The sequence below is a fragment of the Typha latifolia genome, chromosome 1 (genome assembly GCF_019914945.1).
Source record: "Typha latifolia isolate L0001 chromosome 1, TyphaL0001v2, whole genome shotgun sequence".
In the NCBI taxonomy this organism is placed as follows: Eukaryota; Viridiplantae; Streptophyta; class Magnoliopsida; order Poales; family Typhaceae; genus Typha; species Typha latifolia.
In genome coordinates this window covers 17,993,766-18,004,035 of record NC_133086.1, presented here as the reverse complement: position 1 = coordinate 18,004,035, position 10,270 = coordinate 17,993,766, and the positions used below count along the sequence as shown (strand labels likewise).

At 36.3% G+C, this 10,270-nt stretch overlaps 1 protein-coding gene across 1 annotated transcript; it reads left to right on the top strand.

The window, feature by feature from the left end:
• The first annotated feature begins 355 nt into the window (after positions 1 to 355).
• LOC140789510 (calmodulin-binding receptor-like cytoplasmic kinase 3) lies at positions 356 to 9,857 on the top strand. Its single transcript, XM_073139229.1, has 7 exons — positions 356 to 1,003; positions 2,762 to 3,016; positions 5,495 to 5,751; positions 7,405 to 7,570; positions 7,651 to 7,740; positions 8,957 to 9,255; positions 9,400 to 9,857. The coding sequence occupies exons 1-7, from the start codon at positions 676 to 678 to the stop codon at positions 9,607 to 9,609; spliced, it is 1,605 nt and encodes a 534-aa protein (XP_072995330.1). The 5' UTR covers positions 356 to 675; the 3' UTR covers positions 9,610 to 9,857.
• The last annotated feature ends 413 nt before the right edge of the window (positions 9,858 to 10,270 follow it).

The window sequence follows — 10,270 nt, the reverse complement described above, 5'->3', positions numbered from 1 at the left end:
TTTATCTTAATTAACACCCAACTTGGCATGTTACAATCCAGATGGACTGTTAGATCTTTCAATATTAATTCGAGGAGCTTCTCAAAGGGTCCTTCCTCTAAAGAATGTTGTTGGTTTACTAAGATTTCCTAAAAAGAATTTTTAGATTATTCAAGCTAGCTGAGTAGCTGGGTAATAGTGGGAGACTGTTTTGTAAAAACGAAAAGGAAGGTGATTGTCCAGGCGGTAAATGGTATTTCTGATAACAGCGATTGGATCATTATGGCGATTGTCAAGGAATTCAAATTTGCTTTGTGATAACACCTGCTCATAAAGATGGTTCTGCCGCTCGCTAACATTCGGGATTATAATTTAGAACCCCGCGAATGTAGAAATTTGGAGACTTGCTCACGATTACTCGACGTGTCGAAAACTAGTGGTTCTGCCGCTCGCTGACCGCAACGCGGTCTTTCACAGTCTCCTCCAATTAGCCCACGCCCAATGGTCAACGACGTTCACCCGCCGCCACTATTCCAACATAGGATAGAGATCCACGAAATCCCATCATTATCCCTGCAGTCAACCATCCATGATCTCCTTTTGGGCACTCTAATTCCATTTTTGGTGTGAATATCACATCTTTGTTCCCCTATATGATTTCTCTCTTCAATTTTGGGCTCTCATGGAGTATTTTAGATGTTGTCGGTTGCTAATTCGTCTATGATGGCCTCGTATCTGCTGGGTTTGTTGGTTCTGTCACTTGGTCATGGGAATTCGGTTGATGGGTCGTCCTTAATCTGTTCGGAGAATTGCCCCTTTGATCGGATTGGGTTTTTGAAGTCCTCAGATGGGTATGATTTGTTTGGTGACCAGAAGAGGGTAGAAGATGTCGGTTTGATGTGTGAATTGTTGCGGTTGTACGTCAAGAAGGAGTGTTTTTCTTGTAGTCATCACGGCGAGGAATGGCAAAGGATTGAGAAGTACTGCGATCTGGAAAAGCATCTAAAAGCTACTAACTTTCCAGGTAAGTCTGACTGCTACACGATTTTAGTATTTTCTCACAGCAGCTTTAAAGTCAGTTTGTTGATTGAATCTTGTATCCCTGTAAATTCTTTCATGTTGTTATGATTTGATTGATTTACTACGTACTCATCTATACCTTTTTAGTTATCAACACTTATCATGCTCACTTGTGGCACTTAGCTCAGTTACAACGAAGTGATGGCACTTAGCAATTTTAATCAAAGATTTGAATTCCTATACTAGCATGCTGATTTTACATATGAAAAAAAAAAAACTGTAACTCTTGTCAATGGGCATATCTCCATTTGAAAAGAACTAAAATTCTAGAGATACCATCTCTGCTTAGGTAAGCTCTTCCCTTCTAGATAATTTATAGCTGAGAGGCACTGAGTAGGGTCTTAAATAGTTGCCAAGAAGGGCCAGAGAAAGATACTATCTGTTGGTTTTACTGGCTGGGCGACAAGTAGGCCAATAACTGCCGTGAAAACAAGGTCTAAGGAGTCAAGATATATTCTGCCTTACCTTCATTGTCAAAGAGGTTTTCTTTATTAGTTGGCCTATGACCAGTTGCATGCAATTGCCAAGTCTTATGGTCAGATATGGTGACATCCTCAATTCACTTTTCTCTTTATGGAATGTAAATAGATAAGCACATGATGTACTGTATTTTGCAACATATATAGTTTCGTAATATCATAAATACACTGTCAGGAGTAGCCGCATGCCTCCTTGCCATCTTTGTTCTTGTCTAGCAAAGTGAGAAGCTAGGAGTGTGTTCTTAACTCTGTGCAGGCTATCTCCTGTGTAATATGTCTCTGTAAGGGAACAACTAAAAGAAGACTAACTAGCCATTTGCACAAAGTTATTTTGAGCTACTGACTAAATAGTGACAGTTCAAGCTTCAAATTAGTTATCTATATAAAAGTTGCATCATATCCAGAATTACAAAATGGCAGTAATTGCACATTACCACATACTAAGGGAACCTATCTGAAAGTAACAAGAGAGGGAGACCTGATGTGGTTCCACTAGGTGATACAATACGACATTGAAGCACAAGCAGTAGAAGTTAATTGTGCCAGCTTATTTTGGAAGATCCAGATTATGTCCAAGGTCTACTGTTAGAAATGTAGATTGTGACAACACTAGCAGAATGATCCAGAATTATACATAGTACTGGCTGGCACTTCAGAAAGCCAGTCAAATGACAGTCATAAACTTAAAATCTAATATTCCTAGTATAAACCAAAGGGAGTGATCCACCAAAATATTCTCTGCATGGTTCTTTGGATGATAAATCAGTAAATCTCGGTATGGGCAGTCCACAATAATTAGGAAGTGTTTGGTGTTACCGATGTGATCATGAAATGACATGTTCTGTTCTATCTGTTGTTGAGAAATCCATGGTTGCTTTGATCATTTAATGACACATTAGATTAATCCAAAGATAACAGATCACCTTCGTCAGTAGGATGACCATAATTTTCTTGGCGCTGTACAAAATCATATGAGTAAATTAGAATTGCTTACTATGTAATACATACTAGAAACATTAACACTCGCATTGTCTAATCATTTCTCTGATTTGCCTCTTCTTCAGATTGATTACATGTTTTCTGAATTGATTTAATTGAATGTGAATGTCTTCATTTTTTTGTTTAAAAAATTACTCTTCCTGCTTCTAGTTTGCCTCTTTTTTTCTCTATCTTTCTTGAAGGAGGTCTATGATCAGTGCTCAATTTATTTGGTTCTGCTGCAGTGGACTTGCTTAATAGGTCAGGAAGAAAACTTTTGCTTCGGCTATCAGATAGTTCTGCCATCTCCAATGAGCCAAGTAAAAGGAATCAGACAAAGGAAAATAAGCAAGAGAACAATCCTAGTATGGAGTCAGATCACATTGTGCTTGCTATACCAGGAATGTTTCTTCTGTGTTTCAGCCTAATTTGTCCTTGTTTTCGTTCGAGAAGGAAGGACATTAGTGAGGATCCTGTTCTAGCCAGAGATGGAAATGCAAGTAAGTGAAATAACACTATTTGCTTTGAGATGGAAATGCAAGCAAGTGAAATAACACTATTTGCTTCCCAAAGACATTATAACTAAGCCTGGTTTGGAATTATCTTACCTGTTTCTATGTTTTAAAATTTATCTGATGTCCCTTGGTAATCTTTGTTCTTTTATCAGCACTACCCACTGACCGAATTTCTGTCATCTATCGCTCAGCTGTAGTACTTAAAAATAGACAAAGAAGATTCCTATTTGTGAGTCCATCTTAGCCAGTTACCTATGTCTTCTCAGTACTATGATAGAGTTTTAGTACTAAAGAGGGTCCATCCCCCTATGTACCTAATTTTGATTCTAGAATCAGTACTCTTTTCTTCAAATATAGGAGATGGAAGCATCTCGTGCAGGAGATGATGCATAGCATGATAGAAACTGTCTCAAAGATCCATTATCGTGCCAGCTGACATGGTGAATATACTGAAATGTGCCAGATTCCAACTATGCTCTACCGATGCTCTTAGGCTGATGCGTGCAAGTATTCAACATCTAGCAGGCTGTCTATGATACCAAGATGAAATTACTTATACTCTTTAAATGTGATCTTAGACAAAATAATTGTGCTGTCTTTTTCGTATAATTTTCCTATTAACTCTCTTAAACATATTATTATCAAAGAGAAACCAGCTTATAAGATATGTCAATGAATTGTAATGAATTGCTTATTACAAATCAGAAAGATGAATGCTAGACTTAGACATAGACAAATCCTATTCAATGAAGATCTCAAAATCTGCATCTTGTGAAAGTAATGACGCTAATCGACCTTATGATATGAGTGCACCATTTATTTTTCAGATCATCATGTGTTGTCTATATTTCATAGCATTTTGCCTGGTTTTGTCTGATGATGTAGTGATGTATTGCTGATGGACAAATGAAGAGGGAATACAGTTCATGTTTTTCCTTTTTGACTTCTATAGTCCAAATCTGATTAGAACATTAGATGTTAAGCCGGCTTCTTTTGGACCAATGCTGGCAAAGGAGTTAAGCGCATGGTTTTAATTATTCTATGAACTTGAGATAAATGTAAATGGTTTAAAGGATTGAAGCATACCTAAGTTTTGTCATTTTTCAGAACTCATAGGTTGCTTAAGTTGATTAGGAGTCCTTAAAGAAGCTGGAATGATCTTTGGCATGAGTGGTAAGTGGTCTGTAACTTTTGATGAAATATGATGGTTTAGGGTTTCAGAAATCAGAGTAGTCAGTTCATTGATAGGATATCAAAGTATCTCAAATATTTTAGGGATGACAGAATATCATGAGGAGCTTACATTGATATTAGGTAAAATTATTTCATTAGTCATTGTATGAGGGATAATTTTTAATTGGATTAAGAAGCAGAGGCTGCAATTTATGCTCTGGGAAAATTGTTTTCACCTCCTTTGTTCTAGATCCTCTTAGTTTTCTCAGGGACATATTGAAGTTCAACATCATTTTCAAGTACCCGCATAGCAGTTAATCTTTAAATCTTTCTAGGACCTTAAAATAAGTTTTAAGATATTAGTGTAATATATGCAATTAGCTCTAATATCATCATACCAATTTATCATGGATCTATATAGTTCAAGTACCACAATACAAAGATATCAAAAGGGATGAAAGAGACCCAAAATTAAGTTTTTTTTAAAATAAGATATGTTCAATACTTTAATTCCTTGGCACGCGTCAGTACGGGTTAACATAAGGGAGTATCAAAATACTTAACGTGCCTATAATTCATTGCATACGTATCGAACCATGCTGACCATGCCGATGGGCACAACAATCCATTGATGGCATAAGCAACTAAAGAGTCACACAGCTTTTGCACATATTTCTCACTATTTCTAATTTGTATATTTTCTCTAAAATCAATAGCTGCATAAAAACATAAAAGTTTATAACTTCCAGGTACATTTGCATAGATTTCTACACGAGTCCTAGATGACTCCATGTGTACCCTTACATTTTATGAAATTCTTCAAATAAGAAGTGGTTGTTGTCATTGATAGATGAAAGGAAATGAGAGGATGATCAACAACTCTAATATAGTAAGATGAGAAATCAGAGTGTTCTTCTCTTAGGTACTTCCCTTTGTTGTTTTATCTATAGATGCACCTATGTTTCCTGTGTATCATAGTATTTTCTAATGGTTTATCAATGCCAAGGGAAAAGAAAATAAAAACAGGAATCTGTGAGAATGACCCATAAGCCAAATTATAGCAACTAGTACTTCTGGAAATTCTGATACAGCTAACTTCTGTTATTCCTATACTTCATACTTCACTTTCTTAACTCAAGTGATCATGGTATATGCTTATGATTTGAGCAGCGAAGTATTTTTGTGCACAACCTGGAAGTTCTAGACTTGTGCACTTTACTATGTTGGCTTCTATTTATAGGGGCATCCTTTTGTGTTCAATTTTCTAACAGGTCGCTTTTGATGTTGCAGTGCATTCTTTTGAACTAAGATCATCTTCTGATAGGATGCCTGGAACTCCACTTCGAGTACCTGCGAGTCCTTCTAGATTTACATTGTCTCCACAACCTAGTACAATTGGGCCATTGCAACTCAGTATCAATCAGATTATTAAAATGACTCATAATTTTTCACCTGGATTAGTTATAGGTGAAGGTGTTTTTCGAACTGTCTACAAGGCTGAGCTGCCACATGGTGGTCCAATTGTTGCTATTAAGAGAACAAAGAAGGTAATATTATATTTCATCCAGCTTTGTCAGAGATTCACCTGATTTATGTTTGTCCTTTCACATTATTTATAAAAAAATTATACTCCGATGGGCTACTAAGAAGCTCAGCATAGAAAAACATAATATTATAGTCTGTAACAATAGAAGATCTAAACCTAGAATGAGTTTGGAGAGAAGAGAGGGAGGAGAAGAGAGGATTTTGGTTAATGTATTTCATAAAATGATAAAGGGGGCATTAGCCCTATTTATACAAAGTCACCATATATCTAAATAAGTAAATAAAATATTATCAAATAACTCTGATACTCAAATTCAAGGTGGATCATAAATTGAGTTTGCTAACTAGATACTCAAAACACGGAAGAGGAAGAGATTAATGAAGAAGTCGACATTCTACTCCTTAGTGCTGAAGTGATGGAGAGAAATAATGTCAATTCGGTACTCCTGGCGAGTGTAGTGCATATTGACTTCAATATGCTTCGTCCTCTTATAAAAAACTGAATTTTCAACGAGCTGCTTAGCACAATCATTGTCGACATAAAATGTAGTTAGCAGGGGCAATGAAACACCCATATCACTAAGGAGGCGACGGAGCCAAACAATATCCTTGGTCACCGACTCACCGTACACATAGCACGATACTTTGACTCAGTATTAAAGAGAGACACCACATTCTGTCTTTTGTTGTGCCAGAAAATAAGGGGGTCTCCTAGAAAAATATAGAAGCCAGTAGTAGACTTTTGATCTAACTTATCACCAACATAGTTTGCAAAGCTAAGATAGAAGTCGGTGGCATGCAAAGAGAGCAAGTGATGGTGCCATGAAAATATCAAAAAATATATGTAAGAGCAACATAGTAGGTAGTTCAAAGAGTCTGCATGAACTAAGTGATAGGACCAACTGCACGATGGTTTTCTCTTAGATGATACATGATATATTGGTTATTATTGGATGGACCAATAATAATAATAATTATATGAGTTGATCTCAAATCTTCTTTCGACTATCTGTCCCTTTTCTTTTCTTCTTTTTAACTGTTTGAGTTAATTATCTTATAAATGTTTACAAGAAATATACAGTCTTACGAAGTAGATGACAACTCTGTAGCTATTTCATATCCAAGATGGTAGCACAGCAAACTATTAGTGACAGAAGAATGGAAACTTATGTATTAACATGTACAGGAGATTTGAAGAGCTCATGGGTCAAAAAGTGAGCATACAAATGTGTTGGTATGATGAGAATTTAATACAACAAAAACTTCCATTTGGAAATTAAAGATGGGAATTAAGAGGTGTCAACGAGTATCAGCAAATAGAAAGGTCATTCCGATTAAAAGAATCTGATTGCATGGCAATTTCCATCATCATAGCATTTCCCTGCCATCTGAACCATTCTCTATACAAAACTTGTGCTGTCAGTTGTTCTTTGCTAAAAGCTAGTTCACTTTATGATCTTTGGGTTACATCAGCTACTGTATGGCAATTTTACACTAGATTTTCATTCGTCATGTTACTCATGTATGTTGATTGTTCATTTCTTGATAAATAATCATATGTTGATAATTTCCCCTTCTCATGGAAGGAAGTATGCCTATGCCTCCTGAGAGCATGTAGTCAGGCTCTGTTTACATTTATCTTTTCTTGTGCACAGGAACATTTAGCCACTCTACGAGCTGAATTTAGTAATGAAGTTGCACTGCTCACCAAAATTGAGCACAGGAATTTAGTTCAACTACTTGGTTATGTTAATACACAAAATGAGAGCATTATTATTACTGAGTATGTTCCACATGGCAATCTTAGGGATCATTTAGATGGTAAGATATTTAAGAAGCAATTCATTTATTTCCTTACCTATCTAATTGAGAACTATTAAATCAGTCAATTCATTTGCCAGGTCAGCGTGGGAGGATACTGGACTTCAGTCAACGGCTAGGGATAGCCATTGATGTTGCGCATGGATTGACTTATCTCCACCTTTATGCTGGTGAGTCTGCAATATCTTAAGTATGCATGTATGGTAGATTCAAAGATAATCTACGATTAATTGAATATAGTTTTCATCTCTAGATGTTCCTTGTATAAGGGCATTTGTTCCACGTACTTGTAGCTGCAAACTTAGGGTTTGAAAATAAGATTTCTCTTGAACTTAGGGGAATCTCATCAGGCAAGCATCTCCTCTCTCCCTCCACATTTACATGACTTACTCCACTATATACAATTATACATACACCACAAAATAGCTATTACCTCAGATCACCTACTTTTTCACTATGGTTTTTGCTTGAGCATGCTCCTTTGTTTAGTATTATATAAGAATGAGGGCAGCAAATATCTTTCATGTTTGAGAATTTGAGTGGGATTCCCTGTCGCGAGCTATGGAAAATATTGGAAATGATTGCCTGTCTTTGCATGCTTCCTTTCTATTGTGTTCTTTACCCTCCTCCCTAAGTCATGGAACAAAATATCCAGACTTGTAGAGTCCACAAAAGAATATCAGATGCTTTCTATTAATCATCAGAAGATATTACTGATAATAATTTCAGTATCCTCTTGAAGTCCACTTTAAAGTTTGACCTATCATAGAGTCCAAGGTGCAACATTTTTGTAACGAGGAAAGAGTTTTAGAGATCCCCGAGAAACACCGTTGCTGGTAGGTCTCTAAGACTTATGGGTCATTCTGGTCTCATAAATACATTGCACTTTTGACATTGTTGAGGAGGTATAATACACAATCATTTTAGATTCTGCAATAAAGCACTTCATTAGCTAATGCATTTGGAGATACAATAGTTAATCTTGGTATTGTATGACCCATTCAGCCCAACGTTTGCTCTTTAAGGATGGCATGAATAATATTATAAGGGTTTTTTTGACAATTTCCTTGTTTTCCCGAGAAATATCTTCAACCGTATGAACCTCCTAATAAAAGGACATCCTTAATGGTGCTAAGTTTAAAGGTCCAAGGGAACCCAACTTGATTTCTCTAATTATAAAGACATTCTTTTTGGTGAAAGTGTATTTGCGGGAAGGGGCTGAATGCTCTTGTAGAATTTGTGTATGTCAAGCTATTCCAGTTATAAGGTTACTTCAAGTCTTCAAGACAAAATAGCATGTTCTAATTATTTCCATATTGCAACATTTGCTACTGATTCATCTCAACATTTGATTCTGCTCATTTATCATCTTCTCTATACTATCAGAGAAGCCTATAATCCACCGTGATGTGAAGTCATCAAACATTCTTCTGACGGAGAGCTTCATAGCCAAGGTGGCCGACTTTGGATTCGCTAGAACTGGTCCAATGGAAGCAGACCAGACTCATATAGAGACTAACGTTAAAGGAACAGCTGGATACGTTGACCCAGAGTACCTGAGGACATATCATCTCACTATCAAGAGTGATGTGTTCTCATTTGGTATTCTTCTCATAGAAATTCTGTCCGCACGTCGTCCAGTAGAATTGAAGAGGCATCCCGATGAAAAGATCACCGTCCGATGGGTAAAAATCATTATTACCATATTTTTGTGTTAAAATCGTCAAGTTGATCGACATCAAAAATTGAAAATTATACTTCTACAGCAGGTCATTCTTTTACTTCTTATTGAAAGTTTGAAACCTTCTCTTTGCTTTGATTTGTTGCAGGCTTTTGCCAAATATAATGAAGGCAAGGTGAGAGACATATTGGATCCTATGTTGCAGGAGGTGGTACATGAGGATGTACTGAACAAGATCTTCAGTTTGGCTTTTCAATGCGCTGCACCTACTCGTTCTGACAGACCTGCCATGAAAGAAGTCGTAGAACGGCTTTGGGAAGTAAGGAAAGACTATGTGAGGAACCACAGACGAGCATGAGGCGACGCTCAATATGCTCACAAGAGAAATTCATCACTAACTTGTGAAAAGCTTACAAGTTACAATTTTAAGTCCAGATGATTTATTTTCAAGGTACCTTACATATTTCAAGAACATAACCATTTAAGATTGTACAGATTCGTGACCTTTTCAAGCTTGTTTTTGTTCCTCTAAGCTAGATGTATTGGGACATATGTGAGGAAGAATTGAATAAATAGTCATGAGAGTGATCCATGCACTACAATGTATATCATTTGTTTCTGTGTCCATTAGCGTACCTCTTCGGCAGTCTTGATTTATCAAGAAATCAATTGAATCGAGCAATTTATCAACATACTGATCCAAAATTTTGTTTTCAGATTTGAGCTGGAACTAATGAAAAACCATGTAAATCATTTTTTTTTTGTGGCTTCCTGATTCTGTTTTATTTGTTTTCCTCTCTTTTTTTCAAGAATTTGATATACTATTCTATGCTCTACTTTAGGTGTAATATTGTTCTGATTATATATTATATTAAAAATTAATTTTCTTGATAGACATTAGTAAAACAAAATGATGCAAACTCTTCTTCGGGATCTGATTTACAGCTGAGAAGAATGATGGACCAGTGAACCAAGAAAATAAAGAATGCATAAACAAAAGCGAGTTTATTTTTGCTATC